Raw genomic sequence first — 25,925 nt, 5'->3', positions numbered from 1 at the left:
GGGTGGGAGGTTTTAAGGGTGGGTTTATGTCACCCTCCCTCCATTGCTGCAACTTGAGATGCCAGGGTGGGTTGTTACCCCGAAGGGCTCCCCTTTTCTGAGGAGAGGATGGGACTGGAAGGAGAGGAGGGAGGGGCGGGATCAGGCTGTAAAATGATTTAATAAGGAAAAGCTAAAATAAAAAATGAAATAGAAAAAAGTTCAAACACAATTCTTTACAGACCTTTAAAGAAGAATTCTCAACTTCACATGAAAACAAAACAAAACAAAAAACAAACCAGAATAGCTAAAATAATCCTGTATAATAATAAAAAAAATTCTGGATGTATCAACATCTCTGATCTCAAGCTGTACTATAGAGCAATCATAATAAAATCTGAGTGGTACTGGCGTAAAAACAGACAAGTTGATCAATAAAATCAGATTGAAGACCCAGAAGTAAACCTAACACACCTATGGACACTTGACTATAAGCCAAAACTATATAATGGAACTAAGAAAATATTTTCAACAAATAGTGCTAGTTTAATTGGATATTTGCATGTAGAAGAATACAAACAGATACATATCTATTACCCTGCATAAAACTCAAATCCAAGTGGATCAAAGACCTCAACATAAAATCAGATGCACTAAATCTCTCCTGATAGAAGAGAAAGAAGGGAGAAGTGTTGAACACATTGGCACAAGAAACAACTTGCTGAACAGAACACCAAGAGCTCAGGCATTAAAATCAACAATTAATAAATGGAACCTCATGAAACTGAAAAGCTTCTGTAAAGCAAAGGTCAATAGACAAAATGATAGCCTACAGAATGGGAAAAGATTTTACATCTAAGAGAGGGCTGATATCCAAAATATATAAGCAAGTAAAGAAATTAAACAGCAACAAACCAAACAACCCAATTAAAAAATAGAGTGCAGAGATAAACAGAGAATTCTCAACAGAGGAATTTTTAGTGGCCAAGAAGCACTTAAAGAAATGTTCAACATGCTTAGTCATCAGGAGAATGCAAAGTAAAACAACTCTGAGATTCCATCTAACACTCATCAGAATGGCTAAGATCAAAAACTCAAGCCCACAGCTCATTCTAGAGAGGTTTTGAAACAAGGGGAACCCTCCCCTCCATTGCTGGTGGAAGTGTAAACTTATATAACCATTTTGGAAATCAATCTGGCGGTTTCTCAGAAACTTGGGAATTTCCTGAGAAAATATTTTCAACACCCAGCTATACCATTCCTGGGAATATACCCAAAAGATGTTCCATACCATAAGGACACTTGCTCAACTATGTTCATAACAGTTTTATTTGTAATAGCTAGAAACTGGAAACAACCTAGATGTCCCTCATCTAAAGGATAAAGAAAATGTTGTATATTTCCACAATGGAATCTCACTTGAACAGTGACATCATGAATTTTGCAGGCAAGTAGATGGAACTAGAAAAGATCATGTTGAATGAGATAACCTAGACCCATAAAGACAAACATGCTATGTACTCACTTATAAGTTGATTTTAGCCATGAAGTACAATAACTACAATACACAAAGAAGCCAAGGAACAAGTAGGGTCCAAGGGAGGATGCTTCAGTCTCACTGAGAAGGGGAATGTGGTAGATGGAGAAAGAGAACTGCATGGGGAGGGGATGGGAAGAGTAGGAGTGATCAAGTGTGGGAAGGATGGTGGGGGAGAGAACTGGAATCAGTTGGGGGGATATCTCTGAAGCAAGCTAGAAGTCTAAGACAGAAAATCCCAGGAATCTATGAGGATGACCCTCGCTAAGACTCTTAGCAACAGGGTTTACAGAACATGAAAAGTGCCTCCTATAACCAGGCAAGACTTTCAATGGAGGGATGAGTATACCATCCTAGACACAAAACCTTTCACCCACAATTTTCTCTGCCTTGTAAAGGTACAGTGATAAAGAGACAGCAGAAAGTGAGGGAATAGCCAATGAATGACTGGCCCAAATTGAGTTTCATGCCATGAAAGAGAGCCCACCATGACAATATTAATAATATCCACTATACTTGCAGACAGGAGGCTATCATAACTGTCATCTTAGAGGCTTCATCAAGCAGTTGATGAAAACTGATACAAGACCTAAACATTAGGTGGAGCTTGGAGAATCTTATGGAAGAGTGAGAGGAAGGATTGAAAGAACCAGAGAGGTCCTAGACACCACACAAAAAACTACAGAATCAACTAACCTGGGCCCATAGGAACTCACAGAAACTGAACTACCAACCAGAAAACACGCATGGGACAGATCTAGGCCCCTTACACTTAAGTAACAGATGTACAGCTTTGTCCTCATGTGGGACCTCTAACAGCAGGAGCAGGGGCTGTCTCTGACTCTGTTGCCTGCCTTTGGAACCCTTGCCCCTAACTGTACAGGCATCAACAGAAAATGCACCCAGTCCTACTACAACTTGATATGCCAAGGCAGTAGATATCCGTGGGAGGTCTCCCTTCTCTGAGAAGAAAGAAGGGAGGAGAGTTGAGGTAGGGTCTGGGAGGAGAGGAGAGAGGGGAAGTTCCAATCAGGATGTAAAGTAAATAAATAAATTACTTAATGAAAAAACAAACATGAAGAGCATACCACCTGGAGACTCCTGAGAAACAGAAACCCTGCTGGTATTTTACATCAAAGAAAAAAAAAAGATTTCTGATACAAAAGAATGTACATTTTCCTCATTTTCTAAATGATAGAATCAAGGAACAAGAAATTGAAGTTACCAAATCATAAAGCAGCTACTATGAGGAAGACGTGGAGCCAGTGTTCCATCCTTTACACTGAAAACCATCAACTGAGTGCCACTTGTGTGCATTTCCATGTGTTAAAACAAGATTTTGTAACATTAGTACTAGTTCTGGTGCTGGGGAGCAGGCCCAGGCTTTTACATTCTTATATTTATGGTTGTGAGGCTAGCCTTTAACGGCTGAGCCATCTCTGCAGCCCTGGTCTTTTACATTCTAAGCAAACACTTTTCCCTCTGACTGTGGACCAGACCTCATCCAACATTTCCTTAGTGAATATGGACATCAAAGGAAAACTTAGTCTTACAGTCTAGTTAACAACCAATAACAAATGCCCATATGTTATAGCAGCATCCCCAACTAGGTGACCCTGGCATTTTAAGCAAAGCTTACCAAGCCTTTTCTATGTACCTCAAAGACTGCCTCTTTGATATACACACTCTTTCTAACCCTGGCCATGAGGTAACAAGACTTGGCCTGGTGTACTGAGAAAGGGCTGGCTTCGAAATTGAGTAAGAGCTCAAATGTCAGCTCTACCACTAAATAACTTTGCAATCATAAGCATCTTATCTGTACTCCAAGTTTCAATTTCCTTACCAGCAAGACATCAGTCTTTCTTACAGAAAAGTGGGAGGGCTAAATGCACTACCATTTTGTGAAGTCTTTTGAAAAACCATACCATTTTACAAAGACATAGACCAGCTTATTGTCCTTGAAGAACATCCGACAGAATTAGGGGCATTGGATGGTTGGCCTAAGTACATATGGCATAACTTCTGGTTCCCTAAGATTCAGTGCAATGTAATTCCACAGTGTTAGATTGCTGCCAGATGGATATTTGCGTCCTAATACAGTATGTGTACCTGCTAGATACTCACACTTAAGAGTCTGCCATTTGAACACCAGATTCATGAATTCATCTCCATATCTTAGCAACAGACACACCAACTATGAATACAGTGACTTGAATTAGCCAAGTTGTGTGTGTGGTGGGGTCTTGCTAGGTATACCTGGTTGGTGGCCTAGAGCTATACAGATCAGGCTGACCTCTTACTTGCAGAAGTTTGCCTACTTCTGCTACCCAAGTGCCTGGATTAAAGGCAAGTGCCACCATACCCAGACTTTTTAAAATGCTGCTGGAGATTTGGTTAAACATGTTCAGATACACTGTTTGGAAGGAAAGTTTGATGCAGGAGAATATATAGTAGAGGCCTTTAAAATACCTTGGTAATTTATGCTAAGAACTTTGAAAACAGTAATATGCTTAAACCAAAGTTTGACTTCTGAGCACTTACACTAATAATTCTCAAGCAAAGTAGTCAAATGCTTGTTCAATTTATAAGTAACAGACACAAAGGAAAACAGAAGCATCTGCAATGGGAAGACATGTTTTATTCAGTAACCTGAGAGACAAGAAGTCAGGAAGTGTAGGGCAGCGACAAAAGCTGCCTGTACTGACTGTATTGTCAGGTTGTGACCCAAGAACGACTTGTACATTAAGTGATTGAGAGGAAATAAAAGAGTACTTTTATGTGACACTTTTAATCATAGGCAAATAATTCCCAAGCCAAACCCTCTATATGATGCCAGTTCCAGCAGGGAATATTGGGGCCATAAAGTCTAAATATTTAGCGTTTGGTCCTTTACAGAGAATATGCCAATGCCTGCATTAGAACATTGTGCAGCTTTATTAAAAGCCTTCTTGAAGAGATTGAAGTAGCAAGTTAGGTTGCATGTGTGATAATGGCTGGTATAAAGCAGGATGGCAAGTTAAAAATACGCATCAAGCAATATGAATTTTAAGAATTGAGATCTGCAAGGGCTGGCTCTTTGACCTCCCCCCCCCCAGGGGAGGAGCAGTCCTGTTAGGCCACAGAGGAGGACTTTGCAGCCAGCCCTGAAGATACCTGATAAAACAGGGTCAAATGAAAGGGGAGGAGGTCCTCCCCTATCAGTGGACTTGGAAAGGGGCAGGGAGACCAGGGAGGGAGTGTGGGGTTGGGGAGGGAGTGAGGGAGCGGGATATAGCTGGGACACAGAGTTAACAAAGTGTAACTAATAAGAAAAATAAAATTAAAAAAAAAAGAATTGAGATCTGAAGGTAATGTCATTTTCCCTTTATTTTTCTTTTCCCCAGGATAGCAAAACCTCATTGTTATGGAGGAAATGCCTTCCTGCATGCACACTTGAACGCCAGAAGAGGCACCAGCTTTCACTACAGATGGTTGTGAGCCACCATGTGGTTGCTGAGAATTGAACTCAGGACCTCTGGAAGAGCAAACAGCACTCTTAACCTCTGAGCCATCTCTCCAGCCCAGAAAACACCTTCATACATGTAGTACATACGTAGCATACATGTAGCTTTCCATGTTATGGAGTGAGATAGTAAATATATAACTTACCTGTCAACACAACTTTTCCAGATGTAAAAATGAGCAACACAACCTGTGGTTTTACCATCTTATAAATAAGGCCAGGGAACAGCTCAGGTTCATAACTGTTGACACAAAAAGTGATAAATAGCACTACTGTTCACTACCATTCCAGAACATTCAAGTCCCCACATATTAAACTTCATCGCACAGCTGTAAACAAGCGCCATTTTACTAACAACTTTTGAGCTACCTCAGCAAGAGTGGTACCTTGAGTGTAGACTTTTCTTCATGCTAGGATTAAATCTAAAACCTCACACATTTAGGCAAGTGCTGTGACACTGGGATACAATCCTAACCCTGAGTGTAGACACTTAAAACATTCAAAACCGAGTTTTTGGTTGATCCAAATCTGGTGGTTCATACCTGTAAATCCCAGCACTATGGAGGCCAAGGGAGGATTGAGAATTTAGGATAAGTCTGGACTACATAGTGAGACAGGCTTAAAAAATGATTAAATTTTATCTGTTTCTTTCTTTCCTTCCTTCCTTCCTCCCTTTTTCTTTTTTTCAGTTTTTGGAGATAGGTTTTTCTGTGTACCCTTGGCTATCTTGTGTTCACATTGTAGAGCAGGATGTCCTTGAACTCACAGAGATTCTCCTGCTTCTGCCTCCCTGAGTGCTGGGGTTACAGGTGTTCACCATCATACCAGTGTCTTCCGGTATGTTTCCAAGACTGGTCAAGCACTCGCTATGCATAGCCCAGGCTGCCTTTGCACTTGTGGCCTTCCTGCCTCAGCTTCCTGAGTATTAGGACCAGCTTAAGAGCTAACTTCTCCAATTCATAAGCCATTGTTTCTCCCATTTATAAGCCATCCTAGATGAAGAGAAACCGAGATTAACATTCAGCATCAGATTTGATACTTGAAGATCTTGTTAAACATTCTTCACCTTTTATCACTGAACTAAAGCTTGCCAGTAATAGTATATAAGCATTTTTAAAAGAATTTTCCAAGTTCCCAATAATAAGCACATTTTGTATATATTTATAAATCGTAAACAAAAATTAGCAAATAAAAATAAAAGTAGTTTAAGGCCATGGCTACTTGTAAACATGTAAAGTTCACAGTGTGATTCTATAAGTAGGAAATCACTAAGATTTATTTAAAACATATGCTGGATCTCCATGGAGCAAAAGAAGGGCACAAAGCCATAGAAATGGTTGAGCTGTCCACCCCAGAGAAGTTGATAGAGCAAGAGGAGGGTACAAAAATACAACTGTTCTCAAAGTAACAGCTCATGGAGAATAGGTATAAGAAAAACAAGGCGTGAAAACCGGTATACCAGAAGTAACCTTAACCTTTGTACAAAGAGAATGAACCAAACCACACTGACAAGTGCCTGCGGTTCTTCAACCAATAAAACTGTAGAAGCCATTGCTGGAAACAGAAAAGTGACCACAGCAAGATTATCATCATAAAGCATATGAAGGTCAGTTCCAAAACCATGTTTCTAAAGTGACAAGCACAATGAATTCCTGATCAAAGATGTATTATTTATTTTGTGTATCACTATAAATAAAAGAGGGCAGAGACCATCCAATAGAGAATGAATTTCAAACACCTGATGATTTCTTGGCCAGTTCAACCTTGAAATGTCTTACAGTGCTTTCCTGACTCTTCATATCCACAGTAACACAAAGTGCTCTCTTCAGAGTCCCATAGCACACAGAGCAACTTAGCTCCAGAGCAACTACCACAGTTGAAGACTAACATTGACAGTGTGTCTTTATTTTAGTCAGCATATTCCATGTGGACAAGGGACTAAGGCCACATAGGTGGCCAGTAGCACATCATCATCTACTACACCTGGATTTTAGACCCTTAGCAAGTATCTTATTAGCACATCTTTTTAGGTTAAAACTGAAGTGGGAATTCTCATAGAAAGCTATAAAGATGATTGTGACATAGATTGATAGAGAAGGTAGTGAGAGAAAGACTATGGTGGTGTAGCTCAGTGGTTCAATACTTCCCAAAGACACATGAGGACATACTGGTGCATGCTTATTATAATCCTAGCACTCAGGAGGCTGACACAGAAGAATTGCTATAGGGTGAGACCAGGCTGGATGACATAGCCAGACCTGATTTCAAAACTTGATACAAAACTGGGACACACCTGTATTAGATGTTGAAATGCAAATTTTCAGACCCTAAACTACACTTGACATGATGATCATGACTGGTGGGTGCCATGTTTCACACAAGCTATGGGCATGGAAAAAAAGCTAAAAAGAACTCTCTCTGCTTAGAAAAGTCCCTAAGGCTCCCAAAGTGAACAATAATGCCAGCCTGATGGGGCAGTTCTGAGGGAGGCCAAAATGAGACTAGAAACACATAGTCTCTGGAATATAAAGTATACTTTCCAGCCAGACACAACAAAAATAACTGTGATCATAAACCCGGCTGGCTGGGAACACGAGCCTGGTGTAGGCCACTTCAAGAAGATAACAGCCAGGTTGCTGACTCTGATCTTGCCCTTTTGGCATTTTCATTTTTCAGAAAGTGAAAATGGTAACAAGTGACTTTTGCTGTCAACAGCACTCTCTCAGTATGTTGTTGAGAAAGGAAGTGAAAGAAGCCTGCACAGCCTGAAAGGAGGACAAGGAGTCTACCTCAGCCATGCTTTGAGTTGAGGTGGAGATCGTTCCTGTGGTCTAAGAAGGGAGGCTGGAGACCCGTGGCTCGAGAATATGAATAAAACGGCTATGTTCACATATTTAAAATAGAGTATTACCAAGTCTATAAATGACCATAGCATGGAGAAGAAAACTCACCCAGAGGTAATATATATTGCATGAGGAAGTGAGGGAGCTGTCTACAAAACTCAGACTTTTGAAAAATAAAAAAGCATAACAGATGCTATACCCACTCAATAAGCAAATTGTGTGTAAGAGGAAATAAAACAATTAGGAGGAGGAAGAAAGTATTTTCTAAGCTAGATCTAGAAATGAACTATAGTTTGACAGTTAAGAAAAGTCCAGACTAACAGGAACCTAACACAGATGGCCTGAAAGACTCTACTGATTGAGGTATTACAGCAGAGGATGAGACTCATAGTGCAGGGAATCATATGAAAGAAGGGGTAGACAGAGAAGACCTGGAGGGGACAGGAGCTCCTAAAGGAGACCAACAGAGCCAAAGAACTGATCCTTGGGGGCCCTGAAGAGAATAATACCCCAAACAAGGACAATGCATGGAGAGGACCTAAACCCCCAGCTCATATGTAGCACTTAGACTCAGTCTCCAAGTGGGGTTCCTAGTAAGGGGAGCATGGCTGTCTTTGACATGAACTCAATGGCAGGCTCTCTGATCACCACCCCCTGGGTGATGCAGCCTTGCTAGGCCACAGAGGAAGACAATTCAAGCATTCCTGATGAGACCTGATAGGCTAGGACCAAATAGAAGGAAAGGAGGACCTCCCCTATCAGCGAACTGGGGGAGGGGCATGGGGGAAGAAGAAGAAGAAGGGAGGGTTGGTTTGGGAGGAGATGAGAGAGGGGGCCATAGAAGAAATACAAATTGAATACATTGTGATAAATAATAATAATAATAATAATAATAATAATAATAATAATAAATCCAGACTAGTAGCTGGGCATGGTGCCACATCCTTTAATCTCAGCACTTGGGCACTTGGGGAGGGAGAGGCAGGTGGCCAACCTGGTCTACAAAGTAAGATTCAGCATAGCCATGGCAGTTATAGAGAGAAACCCTATCTCAAAACAAACAAACAAACAAACAAACAAAACAAAAGGAAGAAAGAAAAGAAGGAGGGGAGGGAGGGAGGCAAAGAGAGAGGGAGGGAGGAAAGAAGGAAGGAAGGAAGGAAGGAAGGAAGGAAGGAAGGAAGGAAGGAAGGAAGGAAGGATCCAGACATTTTGAATTTCTGTTGGGGTTAAGTCTGAAAAGAAAGCTAACAAAGCTCCTTTCCACTGTACCTTACCTACTTGAGTGAGCAGATTCAGCTCTCCCACAGGACATAAAAGGTTGGGACAAGACTGAACTGATCAAGAGAAAGTAAAAGCACCTGTCATTCTATAGTAGGGCAGGTACTTTGGCCCATATGTATATTCAGGGATGGAGGGTGTGATCTCTGAAGCCTGAACTATCCTCTCGAGGGCTGAGCTGAGGACAGGGAGTCACCCTGGCTATGGAGATTAGGCTTAAAGAAGCAAGGAAGGCTCGAATACTCCCTTAGGTTAGCAATACTATAAATACTGCATTGTTGTGACAGTTACAACTATACAAAGATGCCCCCTCCTAAATAAACACATCAGGATGGGATCATACTCACAGGATAGGCCCCAGCCATCTTTCCCCCATCCGATATTTCCCCCTCCAGCTATCATTCTCACCCCTTCACTTCTCCCACTGCCATTTCCAAAGCTACTTAGGCCTATTTTAAAAATCTAACCAGTTAGTGGACCTGGACATAGAGAGCTTCAGGCCAGCAGTACCAATGTTGGGTATGAACTTTGTAGGACTGAGTCTTTCCTGATGGAGCCGCCCAATCAGAGATGTTGGCTAAAATGGCCCAAGTGATCACCATGCAAGTTTGCTGTGAGAACCACTCTTTCAAAGCACTGACACAGCATCATGATCCAGTCAGCCACCTGCCTCCTCCTATCTATCTATTTATTTATTTGGTAAATGGATACTTTCTCTGAACACTATCTTGTATAAGCAGCCTGAATTTTCTAACTTCTTAATAACTACCATACCTACTGAACTGCTGGTGGGTTAGTGCCAAAATCTCCAGCCTGATGGGAAATTTCACATCGCAGCTTCCAACCATGTTCTGAATTTTAAAATTGAGAAATCTGGCAGGGAACCCAAGCTTCTGCACCACACGAGCATACTTTCTTGCTGCTAGTCGAGACTCCTCTTCACTGGGGAGATGAAAATATGATTAAAGGCATTTTTGGTTGTTTTCTGAGATAGCCTGGCTCTTTGGTTCTTTAGGCTGCTGGGTAACTCCTGGCAATCTTCCTGCTTCATTTCCCAACTGCTAAGATTACAGGGATGCATCACACACCTAGTTGATTAACAGCATCTTATTCACTCTGACTCCTTTACTATTTCTATTACATATACAGACTATGTTCATCTTTCAATGTACCTATGAGTCTGTAGGCTGCTATGTAGCTCAGTGACTTTACTTGCTTAACATGTGCAAGATGTGATCCTCAGAATTATAAAAATAAAAGAAAAATAAGTGAAGTTCCATGGGAAGGACCTTCCTTTCATACCTTTGTCTATAATGTCTTCCCAAGGATCTGACAATTTAGTTGTTGAACTGAACCAAACCTCAAAACCTTGATTGGTCATTTCTTATCTAGAAAGTACTTTTGTTTTAGTTGTTTTAAATGTTATTTGAAAAACTAACTACTGCACCATTTCTCAAAGTGTGTACTCAGACCTAAAATCTTGTTTGAGGAGCCGTGACCAGATTTGACGTCTGACACACAAGATGCTCTTTATCTGGGGTCTAGCAAATTGCTGTCCAGAGCCTTCAAAATGCTTTTGGTACGCATTGTAGCCTAAATAACCTGCTCTAAAAGTGTGTAAACCATTAATATAGAAACAAAAAGAAGTATGAAGACATTAAAAAATAAACACCAACACAAGGAAGAAAGATATGTGCCAAATGAGTGGCATAGACTTAGGTCTTTTTGAGACAAATTGTCAAAAACAAATTTAAATTTCTTAAAACTTGCCCAAGCTTCTCAGATTTCTCAAACAACTGCTCTGGTTCATATTCGATACGAGGGGGAAATGTATCCAAACTTGTAGCTACATTCTCCCAAAGGCCCAGCTCAATTCCATGTCAAAATGTGAAGTCCTAAGAGTTGAGCCTGTAGTTTTCATTTGACATTGTTCCCCTGGCCCAACAACAATGACCAGAAGGGGCTGCTGGACAGAGGCCACGCCTGGTGAGTGAATTATGTGAACAAAGTGCTCCTTGTGGTGACCCCATCTTTAAGTTGTAAATCAGCAGTTCCTAAAAGAAAGCCAGGTTGCCTTTGCTTGCCTGGAAGTGTTCTATTCTCTTCCCTCAATCCTTCACTGTTCTCTTCTATGAATGGTGTTCATGCACTTTATCCTTGTTTCTCCCAACCCTTTTCTAACTCCTGATATTGCTTAACAAGGCCATGTCACAAGTTAGGAATGGAATAAAGACATTTAGAAAAGGAAGGCTTATTTCATTGTAAATTTCTCATACAGGTTCCTATTTTAACCACAATTCAAAGTGTGTATGTGTGTGTATGTGCACAAACATTAGAAAACAGATTTAGGACCCTAATGTCTTATCATGGATATCTTATACTGAAAAAAAAATTTATACCTGTTCAATCCAATTTATTTAAATATATACAGTTTTTAACAGCCACACTGACCAGTAGCTATCCCAATGGGCAGCAGAGGTACAGGGCACTTTCTTCAGATAGAATATGGTCCAGATCAGTAGTTCTCAACCTGTGAATCATGAACCCTTTTGCAAAATTCTATCTACAAAAATATTTATATTATGATTCATAAAAGTAGCAAAATTAAAGTTCAGGAGTAGCTACAAAAATTGGCACAGCCATATCTAATGGGAACAGCAAAAATCATAAAGGCAGCACAGCTGCTTGACAAAGATCCAGCAAAGCTGAGCCTAGTGATGCAATCACTGTGCTGCAGTCTCCCACTCTTATTGCCTTGATCTCTACATGTCGCATGCTTGGGGGTCTTTTATTATTTGTACAACTTGGGGACATTCCATTGATGGAAATTTTCTTTTTTTAAATAATTTTTATTTTTATTTAGTGTGCATCAGTGTGAAGGTGTCAGATCCCTTGGAACTGGAGTTAGAGACAGTTGTGAGCTGCCATGTGGGTGCTGGGAATTGAACCCAGGTCTATATGCAAGAGCAGACAGTACTCTTAACCACTGAGCCATCTCTCAAGCCCCGGAAATTTTCTTATGAATCATTTATGCCTTCTCCCTGGAGTACTGATTCTATGCTTTCTCAGGAATGTCCCAAGAAATGTACTACCTCTCCCACTTTTAGGAGGATATCATCATCTGAGCCTACTTGAAGGTCTTTCTTATGCTATGGAGGTTGTAACTCAAATAATTCCAGAGACTTCCTTATGAGGCTCTAACTCAAAGAGACTCTTGTAGTCTCCTCCCCAAGGAGGCCTGTGGGGCACTGGAGCAGCTCTAGGCTCGGGCCTGCTCCCCAGCTGCCTGGCCCACCTGGGCTAGAAACAGCTAGCCCACCAGAGACAGTGAACCCAGCAGAGCTGAGCTACGCACAGGACCCAAGTCCCATTTTTCATCATCCCAAAGAAGGCTGTGGGGCACTGAAGCAATTCTAGGCTTGGAGATCTTTCTACCTGTGCCCCAGCTGCCTGGCCTACCTGAGTCATAGACAGTGGGCCAGGAAAGACATTGAACTCAGCACAGCGCCCTCCCTTGCTTAGCTACATCTGAATCTCCAACAACCATTCTTAAGCCCCTGGATATATCTCATCTTCCTGTAGACTACTCCAGACTCCAGAGACAGGCTCCAGGAACAATCGAGGCTATAGACAACCAGATGGCTTGAGGCTGGTATAAGAATATGATCAACAAAAACCAGGACATCACGACTTTACTAGAATTCCCTCCAAAATCAATGGATATTCTAATGCAGCTAAAACACCAGGAAATTATCTTAAATCTATGATTATGCAATTATTAGAGGCAAATAAAAAGGAAACAAACAAATAGAGGTCATCATGGACAAACAAGAACCCACAATCAAACAGGTGAAGGAAATGAATAAAGTTGTTCAAGACATGAAATTGAAATTAGAATCAATAAAGAAAACACAAACCAAGAAAACCCTGGAGATGGAGAACTTAGAGAAGAGATCAGGAATCACAAAGGTAAGCATCACCACAGAATACGAGAGATGGAATAGAGAATCTCAAGTGCTGAAGATACAATTGCAGAAATTGATACATCTCTCAAAGAAAACATAAAAATGGAAAAGTTCCTGACACAAAACATCAATTAGCACTCTATTAAAAGTTGATAACACACTGCTTGGGACATGACAATTTACCCAGGCTGGCTTGGATGTTTTCTTTGTGTTTAGTCCCTTTGAAACTGCAAGAGCTACTAGTCTAAGAACAGGCTGTTATGCTTTGGCAAAACATGCCCATAAAATTGCAATATTGTTAAAAGTTGGGTTGTGGGACTGATGAGGGAAAGTGATTCTAAAAGATAGCACTGCTCTGTCATGTCATGTCATCAATAATGACTAAACTTATGACCAAGTGAAAGTTAAAACATGTATAGGGACAAACATGGTATGATCTATATTTTGGAACAGCATGCATCTATCCCTGCCTACTAAATTCTGTATAAATAAAGAAGTACCTAGACTGCCAGTCAGTCAGGATGTAAAAGTCCTCTTGATCTCTGTGCCTGACTCATTCCTCCCTTGCTGCCCTTACATCCACCCTTCTTTAGGCCCTGTCCTAACCCCAGGGCTGGTTCCCAGCAAAAAAATAATAATTTTATGGTTGGGGGTTAGCACAACATAAGGCATTGTATTAAAGGGTCACAGCATTGGGAAATATATAATGTTCAACAAAGGGAATGTTTTCCAAACAAGATTCCAAATAATCAAATAAAGGGTAAAAATGAACCAACTGACTATGTACCAACAAATTTAAGTTGTATTTTAAAAACCTTCTTTAAAACATGATAAATAGTTATCTGGAAAAATACCTGCAGCATAAAATTGCAAAATATGTAAATTTTGTTAACAAAATCTGTTAACAAAAGACAAATATCTCTAGACTACTGAGCAAAAGATATAGTAAGCACTTTACATGCTTATGAAGAAATGTTAAATCTCACTAATCATGAATATATAAATTTAAACAATGTAAGCTTTTCAATAAATTTAGCATATTGTAGCCCATGTTCGTAGGCAGAAATGAATTATTTGTGCCTCTGTAGCTGAGGATTGGTACTAAAAATCATTGGTCACTAATATCTATCAACATCAATGGACTTAACTCTTCACTAAAAAGACAAAGACTAACAGAATGGTTGCAGAAACAGGAGCTAGCATTCTGCTGTATTCAAGAAACACCTCTGCAACAAAGATGGACACTGCCTCAGAATAAAGGGCTGGAAAAAGGTTTTGCAAGCAAACGGACCCAAGAAGCAAGCTGGAATAGCCATCCTAATATTTAATAAATAGACTTTCAACCAAAATTAGTCAAAAGAGGGAAGAAAAATCCACCAGGAGAACATCACAATGCTGAACATCTATGCCCCAAACATGAGGCCTCTCGCATTTGTAAAAGAAATATTATTAAAGCTTAAATCACACATCAATCCCAATACCTTAATAGTGGGAGACTTCAACATCCCACTCTCACCAAGCAACAGAACATTGAGACAGAAATTAAATAGAGAAATAATGGACTTAATAGATATCTACAGAACTTTTCACCCAAACAGAAAAGAGTATTCCTTCCTCTCAGCACCTTGCGTAACTGTCTCCAAAATTGACCATATAGTCAGGCACAAAGCAAGCCTCAACAGATGCAAGAAGATTAAAATAATCCATTGTATCACATCAGACCACCACATCATATGGTCTAAAACTAGACTTCAACAATAACACAAATAGCAAAAAGCCTATAAATGCATGGAAACTAAACAGCTCTCTACTCAATGACAGCTGGGTCAGGGGAGAAATAAGGACTTCTTAGAATTCAATGAAAATGAACGTACAACTTACCCAAACTTAGGGGACACAATGAAAACAGTTCTATGAGGAAAGTTTATAGCACAAAGTGTCTTCATAAAGAAATTCAAGACATCTCATACAAGCAACATAATAGCATTCTTGAAAGCACTAGGGGAAAAAAAAAAAAAAAAGAAGAAGCAGCAGCAGCACACCCAAGAGGAGGAGACAGCTGGAAATAATCAAACCCAGAGCTGAAATCAATAAATTAGAAAAAAGAGAACTATTCAAAGAATCAACGAAACCAAGAGCTGGTTCTTTGAGAAAATTTAGAGAGATAAACATTTAGCCAAACTAATGGAAAGGCAGAGAGACACTATCCAAATCAACAAAATCAGAAATGAAAAGGGGGATATAATGACAGACACTGAGGAAATCCAAAGGATCGTTAGTCCTTAATTCAAAAGCCCATATGCAACAAAATTTGAAAAATGTAAATGAAATGGACATTTTTATTGATAGATTCCATATACAAAGCTGAATCAAGATAAGGTAAATAAATTAAATAGTCCTATATCCCCTAAAGAAATAGAAGTGGTCATCAAAAGTCTTCCATTAAAAAAAAAAGCCCAGGGCCAGATGGTTTCAGTTCAGAATTCTATCAATCCTTCGAGAAGAGCTAACTCCAGTATTCTTCAAACTATTCCACAAAATAGAAACAGATATATAAAATATAAACATTGGATTATGACAGAAATTAGGTAATAGCTGTAGCAACTTTAATGTCAGAAGGGGAGGTTGCTCTCCATTTGACACAGGGAGGGCACCAGCTCTTCTCCCAGCTTTATAGTGAAAAAGCAAACATCAGCTAGAATAGCCTCTGTAGGAGCTTCATGAAAGATAAATCTTCTCAGAGAGACCCCTGGAGTGAATACTCAAGAACTGTCCCATTTAGAAAGCTCTACCACCTTATCTGTAACGAAGAAAATCCACAGTAATGTCCCTAGGTTTATGACATCTTGTCATAACTGCAAATGGGTGCATGTGTGTACTTGTTTTTTAACATAAGTGTTATATATAACATATGTAAGTGTTATATATGATCTATACAGATATATATAATATATACAGATTTATATTAGAGATATTAAATATATAACCTATGTGTATGTATTGAAAACAGGTTTTTATAATCAAGATTGTTGAACTTTAACCAAACACTGGTGACTATCAAGTGTGGAATATAGGTTTGTATTGTATGTAAGACTAAGAACTTTTAATGTCATATTAACTGTTTGGCAATGAAAAATATGTTGCTCCTCCAGTGAGCCTTTACATAAATGCTATGCTTCTTTTCTTACACAATGAGTTACCTATAGGAAAGGGGTAGAAACGTCATCCTCATACCTTTTGGCTCCTGTACAGACCAGTTTCCCAGAGCTAAATATGAGGGCTGTTGTCCTTGGCTCTCGGATTCTCATTATGACTGCAGCAAACCTCTGCAAACCAAAGCCAATGGGAGAATTAGTCTTTCCTGGGAGTTACCACTAACCTTGTTGGAAAGTTGGGCTATGTACAGAACTCTTGAGGAAACTGGAACTGGACGAGAAAATTAAGCAATACCTGGGTCTGATCTTGCCTCATTAACAAAAATTATAATCATAAAGTATTATTTTATATAAAATATTATATTTTGAAAGTAACAGCTAAAATTAGAGGACCTGTCTTATTTCCTTCAATTATATTCATAACAAGACTAACTTGAGTTCACTGTTGTCCTCAATTAATACACCAAAAAATTAAGTAACCTTCAACATTATCAGAACTTGATAAGGATATGAAATAAAACCACACCTAGTTATATTTATATTGACATACTTCCATTTTCTCTTACAGAACCCTTTTAAGAAGAGAATAAAGTACAGATGAAGAGCTGAGCACATGGCTGCCTCAGCAGGGGGCTTGCCTAGAACACAGGAAGCTCCGAGTTTGATCCCCAGCAGGGAACAAGCCACATTTGGTGCTACACACCTAGAAGCCCAGCAGTCTGGATGTAGAGATGGGGAAAGAAAATTCAAGATCATTCTTAAGCTTTTTAAGTTTGGGGCCAGTTGGGAATTCATGAGATCTTATCTCAAAACTATACTGAACTCACATATTGAACTCATATATATATATATATATATATATATACACACACACACACATATATATATAAACATATACATATATATACATATACATATGTTCAACATGTGGTTACATACCTATAATCCCAGCACTTGGGAGACTGAGGAAGAAGAATTTCAAATTTAAGAAAATTTGAAGTTACATGGCTAAATCCTATTTCAAGAAAAAAACAAAACCACCACAGAAAACAAAAGCATGTAATCACGTATGTTGTTGTAAGATTTTAGACTGCACCAAGACAACTAAGATACAGAACACAATATACATAATGACAGACATGCTCAAAAATTAAGAGAAAAATCTGTTTCATCAGATTGTAGCCTTCACAATCCTCATTGTGTATCTTTAGGCCTGCTCATTGGTACACCCTTCAAGGACACTAACGCACTTGAGACCAGTCAGCGTATCACAGTGACATGGCACTAAATGACCTCTTACTGCTTCTACACTCTCTTCTCCAACTTTCCTTTACGCACTAGGCCAGTAATGACATAGGAGTAAGTCCCACGCAAGATTACCTCTTGTGGGGGCCAGCTACTCCAAAAAATCATAGATCACTTCAAATGACAAGCAGTTGCAATTTAAACTGTAAACACTGAAAAACCTTGAGCCAGACCAGAGAATTGATAAATACTCATTAATGCTTTTCATGTGCATTTTAAAATGTATCACCTTCTGGTACTCATTAAAGTGTGTGTGTGTGTATGTGTCACAGAAACAGACAGAGAGAGAGAGAGGAGAGAGAGAAAGAGAGGAAGAGGGGGAAAGGGAAGGGAGAGCAAAATTTTTCTACAGCCCCCTGTATGATCCAGGCAAACAGTGCCCTGCCCCAGTCTCTCAAATGCACCACCTACTTTGGTTTCTTTTGCTTTTGTTTTTTGAGACAGGGTCTCACTCTGTCACCCTGGCTGGCTTTGTGACTCTCTGGTTGGCCTTGAACTCAGAGCTACACCTGCTTCAGCCTCTCAAGTGTTGGTATTATAGAGTGTGTAGCACCATGTCCAGACTCACCAGTTATTTTTATCTGTAGTCATATATGTGACACATAAAAGGGAAAGCTATACTGTGTCTGGGTAATAAGTAACACTATATTCAGATGTCATTGAGACCAAGTGCTTATCTCTAATGATTTGATATGCACTGTCTCTCCTACCATTGTGATTTTTTTTAATCATCTCACCCCTCAAATGTTCCACCACTGAATCCAGAAAGCTGTTTTTCAGTAGGAGCAAAGAATTATGCATCGTTGTATAGGTCTTAGCTTCAAACCCTGCCTTCTTCTACAAAGTATAGACCCTGAGAAATCATTAAATGTAGATGGGACTAAAAAATCCAAATTCTGTAAGCAAACAAACCAATGAAAACAGGATGCCTGTCCTTGGTGAGACACAGGGAACAGATTTTATTAAACAGCAGGAAGCAGGCAGCAGGCACAAGCAGGCAAATTTCTATGGATGGAGGCTAGCTTGGTTACACAGTGAGAGAAACTTTAGGTGGGGAGATCACTAAATCATCCATGAGCAAACAGAGGCTTAAACTTTATAAACAATTTAGCTTCTGTATAAAAAGAAACTATAAATAGGAAAACATAGATGTGTCAGCTATGTGAGCCAGCATTTAGAAAAACAGTATTTTTCAACCAGGCATGGTTACACTTTATAGCAAGACATTGGCAATTCAAGAAAGCTAGTGTTCCACAGGGCTGAAAAGACGTGTAGTGAAAAATCTTTTTGAATGACAAGGAATGATCTAGTTTTAGGATTGTTCAATTATTGCTTTATTCAGCCCTGAGAATGATGGTTTTTCTAATGTAAGAAATTTTGAGATAGTTAACTTTCTGAATTAACAAAAATTTTCACTAAAAATTTATCTTTAGGCCTGGAAAGATGGCTCAGAGGATGAGAGCACTGGGTGTTTTCCCAGAGGACCCAGGTTCAATTCCTAGCACCTACATGGCAGCTCACACATGTCTGTAACTCCAGTTCCAGAGGATCTGACTCGCTCATACAGACACGTGCAGACAAAACACCAACAACATAAAAAAAAGGAAATAATTTTAAAAGAATTTATTTATTTTTAGAAAATAAAGAAATAAGCCAATTTCAAAATCATACAATAGAAAATATCCTAAGGAAAAAAAAAATAATGGTTGAAAGTAACACTGAGGAATCTTACCTTTGGGTTATATTCTGTGTTTTTGGCATTCAGAGCTATTTTTCTCAGGTCCAATCTACAGGCCAGATTTGCAGTGGAAACTACATTCCTAAACAAACAAGTAAACCCAGAAAGTCATAACAGTACAGCTTCAACACCAGCTTCCTAACTTATCTCATCGATTGCATTAGCAACTTGCTAGAGAAAGAATTCTCAGTGGGAAATATAAAGTACTGTGGTCCCTAGTCAGCTGTAAACTTCATGTGCTAAAATAACATTTTCTAACATTTTGTAACCTAAATTAAAACTTAGTTTTATAATAAAAAGCACTGTCTCAAAACAGAAGCCACAAAAGAGTTTGCAAATCAAACTCAATTTTATATCCTTTGTCTTTACCCAGCTTAACTGCCACTATTAACAACTTGAGTGTGTTGGCATAAACAATAAAATCTTATTCTTGAAAGGTCTTTTAATCTTGAACCTCCTCTTAGGGGACCAAGAAGTAGTGCTTCCCTTTATAATTAATAAGACTCATTAGTTATAATCGATTAAGAACTGAAAAAGCATAAGGCAATCTGAAATTCTTCTTATACCATTATCCTGAAATTACTTGTCATGTTCTAAAATATCAACTATGTATGTAGAAGCATCCCTCACTTTAAAAATAAGTACTGCTCTTTGATCACCTCCCCCTGAAGGGGGAGCAGCCTTACCAGGCCACAGAAGAAGACAATGCAGCCACTCCTGATGAGACCTGATAAACTAAGATCAAAGGGAAAGGGAGGAGGACCTCCCTTATTAATGGATTGGGAGAGGGACATGGGTGAGTGGGATTAGGAAGGGAGGAGAGATGGAGGTACAGGGGGGATACAAAGTGAATAAACTGTAATTAATAAAAATAATAAAAAAACAAGTACACTTACTGTAACTGAGGCATAATTCCATAACATTCTGGCACAGGGTTCATTGGTGCCATGGACACTATGGATGCCATAGATAAGACATTGGAGTTTGGTGTTTTTGCAGAGGGCTGTTTGGAGTCAGTACCATCAGAGCACAGATGTGGCTGGGTATCCGGTGAACTGCTGTTATTCAAGCTCAGCCCATCGCCCTGTTCACCGGGCACCTGCAGCTTACTTTGCCAACCTTGAGTTTTACAACATTCTTTGGTTTCATGCTTGTTTCCAATGACAGCTCGGACTTTATTTTCTTGGGTAAGTTCATCTGATAAGAAGCTTAGATCCACAGATGAAAAGTCACTGGGTGTTTTTTTCACTCCACCAACATGTGAATTAAACACAGTCTCTGTCCTGGATGGAATAAGTGGGTGCACATCTAGAGGCGCTCCTGGGCTGAACAGCTGAGACATCGCTGGAGGAAAGTCATCCTAGGCAGTTTGCAAAGCAAAAGAAAGCAAAATGCCAGTGTCTTACACCAGTGGGATTTCACTGTGACAGGAAGGCAATGCGTTCAGTCTGAAAAGTGGTCCAAGATTACTTAAATTCATACCTTGCCTCCTACTACAAAGTATAACAAGATTTACTACAGAGTGACAGCATGCTTAAACGGATATTTTAAGAGCCAGAGAGATGGCCCATGAGAGCGCTGACTGCACTTCTAGAGAGCCCACTTCATGGCCCCCACATGCCTGCTCTCAACCACGTGTGACTTCATTCAAGAGGATTTGATAGCCTCTTGGATTTACTCACTGGGCAGCATGCATGCGGAGTGCACATACATACATGCAGCAGAGCACCTATACACAGAAAATTAAAACAAATGAATTTTTCATAAGTATGTATTACAATATAGAAAAGCATTTATCATGCCATATTTTTCCTACTTCACTTACTTATAGCCTACTAAATTGTCCCTAACTCCAGCTGTGTAATAGGTGTAGTTGAATTCAAGATATTTATAAAATTAAAGAGAGCAGCTGTACTCTAACAGTTAATTGTAAGCTTTGATTTCTTTTTCCTTTTTTTTTTTTTCCAAGACAGGGTTTTTCTGTGTAGCCTTGGCTGTCCTGAGCTTGCTTCCTAGACCAGGCTGGCCTTGAACTCACAGAGATCTGCCTGCCTCTGTCTCCTGAGTGCTGGATCAAAGCCATGCACCACCACTGCCTATTCACATATTAATTTTTGAGGATTTGCTTTTCTTACTTTTCATTATGTATATGTGAAGAGGACATGTGGACATGAGAGCAGATGCTTAAGGAATCCAGAAGATGGCATCAGATCTCCCTGAAGCTGAAGTTACAGAAAGTCATGAGCCACAGACATGGGTGCTGGGAACTGAACTCAGGTTCTCTGCAAGATTGGTACTTTCTCCTAAACACTCATCCATCTCTATTGCCCCATAACTTCACATTTTAGAGTATAAACATTGGGATATAGTCTTACTTGGCTCAACACTCACTAATAAAAAGATTCAGCATTATTTCTTTTTCTAATCAGAAGAGAGATGAAAAAAATTATATGAATTTAGGACAGATAAATAATATACTGAGATTTAAATGTTAAGAATATTTTAAATTGATATTTGTTTTGTTTTGGAGACAGGGTCTCATTAGCGCAAAGGCTGACCTCAGCCTCTAGAGTGGTGGCTTATACCTTTAATCCTTATACCTTTGAAGCCAGCCTGGTTTACATAGTGAATTTCAGGACAGCCCGGGCTTCACAGACACTTTGTCTCAAAAGAGGGGGGTGGGTAGGGAAGATTGACTAAAAATCAGGTCACAGGTGGTGGAATGGGCCTGTAGTCCCAGCTACTGGAGAGGCTAAGGCAGGAGCCCAGCTAGAGCCTAATTGTTCGCTGTTGGTTTGAGAAGTCAAATGCCGTCAGACTGGCCTGGACCTAGCAAAGCGAAAGGAACCCGGCGTGACTGCAGGCAGCATGCACTTTATCACCAGCACCGAGCCATCTAACTTCACAGCTAGCGTGTCTGATTGGCAACCCTGGCTATCTGGATGAACTTCCAAGTTCAGCTGAACGGTCTGGATAATCCAGCCTGCCTCTTAGGGAAGATTTGGCGTTTCAGATATCTCCAAGGCCAGCATCAGCCCTGGCCCTCAGCGATGTGGCTGCCAGGCTCACCTGGATGGCATATGGCTCCAGAAAGAGGTCCAGGTACATGTCCTCTTCCATGAGGGGAGAGCACACAATGTAGAGCTGGGAACAAGCAAAGGTGCCAGCGTCCACGCACGCTGCGGAAGCCCGGTAGAACCTGCCTGATTCTGGGAGCAGAAGCCCTTTATCAGCCTTCAGCAGCATGCACGAGGTGGGGCCAGCTCACCCTTGCACAGATGATGTGAATAAGTTGAGGAGCCAGGTGAGATGCACAGAAGGAGCTGATGAGCCAGGCAAGACACAGCTGATGGCATCCAGAAGATGAAGAGGGCTGCTGAGCTGGCTGGAGCAGGCCAGGCTAGGCTTCGACTGCCGCTTCCGCTGCCATCACTGGGCCCGCAGGTGTGCCGTGCCTCCCGGAGAGCAGCTTAGTAAGGTTAACACAGTGCACCATGAGAAAGGAATGCGTTTTCTCTCCCCGTTTTCCTTTCCTTTTCTTCCTTTCTTTCTCTTTTCCTTCCCTTTCCCTTTCCCTTTCTCTTCTCGTGTAGCTCAGGCTTGTATATCCCCCAGCTCCTGAGAGCTGGGTTTACTGCATGCACCACATACCCAGATTCTCAGGTGTGCTATTTCTTATATTTATTCATCTTTATTCACGTGTCCATGGACACGTGCATACTACAGAGCTCCTGTGATGTCCTGAGGAAAATTTTCAGGAGTAGGTTCTACCCTTTCAGCATGTAGAAGAAACCCAATACTCAAACTCAGTCAGGCTTGGTGGGGCAGTTTGTGGTGTTTTATTATGTCAGCTCAAACTGACTAAAATAGATACAAATTTTATTTTATTATTTATATCTCCTCCCCTTGTGTGTACAGAGTGCGTGTGTGTGCTTCTGTCTGAGTGAGCCTGTGCCTGTGTGTGTGGAGACAGAAGAGGGCATAGCATCCTGTTGAGCTGGCATTAAGGCCCACTATAGGTGCTGGAAGAGAACTCCCATCCTCTGAAAAAGCAGCAAGCACTCTTAGCTACTTGGCCAGCTCTCTAGCCTCTAAGTAGATTATTAATGAGTTTGCAGAGTATGTTGCAGGCAGAATGCTGAGGTGCCTCCCCAAATACCTGTCCTGATGAACAAAACACATTTCCCAGTTAGCTAAAAACAAATCTATATGCTCTTGGGTTTGAAGATGTAATTAATAATTCAAGTCCACTGTTAGGAAAGAGGACCCTGGTTAAGCTTGGCCTTGCTTGCTGCCCTACCAAGAAAGAATTGGCTGCCCTTTGGGAGGGATTTCAGAGCATGAAGCGACCTTGCCATGAGGAAGATTATTCACTACTGATAGATGGATCATGGTCCAAGAAATCTGGGTGACTTCCTGGGCTGGAGAGTGGGATATACTTGATATCTAACAAGCAAGTGAATACCTCAGTTCTGTGGTTATAAGGAAGTAAATTTGTCCATCAAAAGAAATGACCTTTGAAGTGGCTTATTCCTATAGCTAGACCAATCTGTAATCTCTTGTGTGTTGTTGTTTAGCCCATAATAACTGTACAAAATACTAGGTTTCATCATGGCATTTTCATACATCCATATGATATTCTTCAGTTAGACAGTGCTGCATTACCCTCAAGTATCCCTCCCTTATCTGCTTTCCTTTTCCTTAGCAGCTCCTTCTACTTTCATGTTATCTCTATGTTTTCTAGGCTCCTCATATGACAGAAAAGATGTCACACTCATTTTCTGTGTCTGGCTTTGTTGCTAACTTTGCAGTTTTACACAAGTCCTCCATGTTGAGGTTAGACTCTTCAGTAATGTAGCTGCCAGAAAGTACCCAGGAAGGCTTCCTGGAGATGTAGCTGCCTTTGAGTCACCCCTACTTCTATAAGTAATAAATGTGTTGGTTCACTAATTTAGACATTTACCCATGAGCAGATGCTAAGGGACCCAATCTCATGCTGGTCATGTGCAGCTCTCTGGGCTACCAGTGCCCTGGCTTTTTGAATAGAGATTTTTTAGCTAGTTTATTACTCTTTTTAACATGGTTACCTACTGTACTCTAGAGAAGATAATTTTGTTCTTCTTTGTAGCAAAATAGTTATCCACTTGGTGCATGCATGTACACGCACACACACACACATGCACACACACATGAACACAGACACACTATAATCACTTACTCATCATGGACAGGCACCCATTCAGATGCTATAACCTTGCTTCTGTGAATACTGCAACGATATGCAGGTATCTCTATCCGTTGGTGCTTCTGTTCTTTCAGGGATGAATACAAGAATGCAAAACTGGATGACATATAAATACTTATTTTTAGTTTTCTGAGGACACCCCACAATGATTTCCATAGGAGATAGATAAATTTACACTCTCATCAATGCTATATAATTCCCACTATTGAATCCTTATGTTGTAAATGGTGTTTAATATTTACTATTGATTTACCTTCCGGTAACACTGCTATTAGTCCTAACCAGCTGTATAACCAAATCACCACACAGAGACTGGGTTTATTTAGTTAACCTAGAACACAATGCTGGGCAATAGTTACTCCATCCTAAACCTCCAAGCCCTCATACTTTCCTAACATTTATATTTTCCACATTATATCTTAGGTCCAGTCCATCTCTCCACATAGTTCCAAGATCTGTCCTCCAGCTCTCTCTCTCCTAGTTCTCTTCTTGCCCCTTCTCCTCCCACTCATTTCCTGCTCTCTGGCTCCTCCCTTTGTACCACATTGTGGCTAGTTGCTTTATTTTGGCCTGTTTACACACAGTTGAGACAGGATGCTTAGAATAAGTATCACAATGCAATATCCAGATTGAAACGGGCACGGGGGGCGGGGGGAAGAAATCAGCATTGAATGAACAAGGGCAAGGTGTATACATTTCAAAAGAACACTATACCAACATTGAATGCAAAACTGGATGGATGACATATAAATCTTATTTTTAGTTTTCTGAGGATACCCCATATTGATTTCCATAGGAGATAGATAAATTTACACTCTCACCAATGCTATATAATTCCCACTACTGAATCCTTACTAGCATTTGTTGCTTTTTTTTTTCTAATTATAGCCTTTCTAGCTAGGGTAAGGTGAAATCTCAAGATAATTGGGGTTTTTGTTTGTTTGTCTGTCTAACTCTTTGAAACAGGGCCAAACAATGAACCTCTGTTTGGCTTGAAAATTGGTACATAGACCAGTCTGGCTTGGAGCTCACAGCAATCTATCTGCCTCTGTTGGGCTTAATGCTGTATGACACCACACCCAACTCACTGTAGTTTATATTTGTGCTTCACTGATGTTAAGAGTGTTGAGCATTTTCTCTTGTAATTAGAAAGGCCTATCTTTGATTTTAGCTTTAGCAGTTTTTCTGGTTACACTGTCATCAAGTTTGGGATCTATACAAATGTGAGCTTATGAGACTATAGTGTTGTAAATAGAGAAGTGTGTGGGAATTGTTTCTCAGCAATGGAAAATGAGTAAATGATGAGTTATAAGTATGTTAGGCATTGTAGCTTATACCTGAAATTCCAGCACTTGGCAAGATTGATTCAAGGCCA

At 40.2% G+C, this 25,925-nt stretch overlaps 1 protein-coding gene across 1 annotated transcript in view; it reads right to left on the bottom strand.

Annotated features, from left to right (window-relative positions):
- Tbpl2 (TATA-box binding protein like 2) overlaps positions 1–22,437 on the bottom strand; it is a 29,403-nt gene extending 6,966 nt beyond the window's left edge. The window contains exons 1-6 of the mRNA XM_021660480.2: positions 22,375–22,437; positions 20,202–20,665; positions 19,300–19,387; positions 16,342–16,433; positions 9,917–10,084; positions 5,165–5,259 (exon numbers count right to left, since the gene is read on the bottom strand). Of these exons, the coding sequence (XP_021516155.1) occupies positions 5,165–5,259; positions 9,917–10,084; positions 16,342–16,433; positions 19,300–19,387; positions 20,202–20,665; positions 22,375–22,425 (958 nt within the window). The 5' untranslated portion in view covers positions 22,426–22,437. The remainder of the gene's footprint in view (positions 1–5,164; positions 5,260–9,916; positions 10,085–16,341; positions 16,434–19,299; positions 19,388–20,201; positions 20,666–22,374) is intronic.
- Positions 22,438–25,925: the final 3,488 nt, after the last annotated feature.

This window comes from Meriones unguiculatus, chromosome 8 (assembly GCF_030254825.1).
Source record: "Meriones unguiculatus strain TT.TT164.6M chromosome 8, Bangor_MerUng_6.1, whole genome shotgun sequence".
In the NCBI taxonomy this organism is placed as follows: domain Eukaryota; kingdom Metazoa; phylum Chordata; class Mammalia; order Rodentia; family Muridae; genus Meriones; species Meriones unguiculatus.
This window is presented reverse-complemented; position numbering and strand designations above follow the sequence as displayed.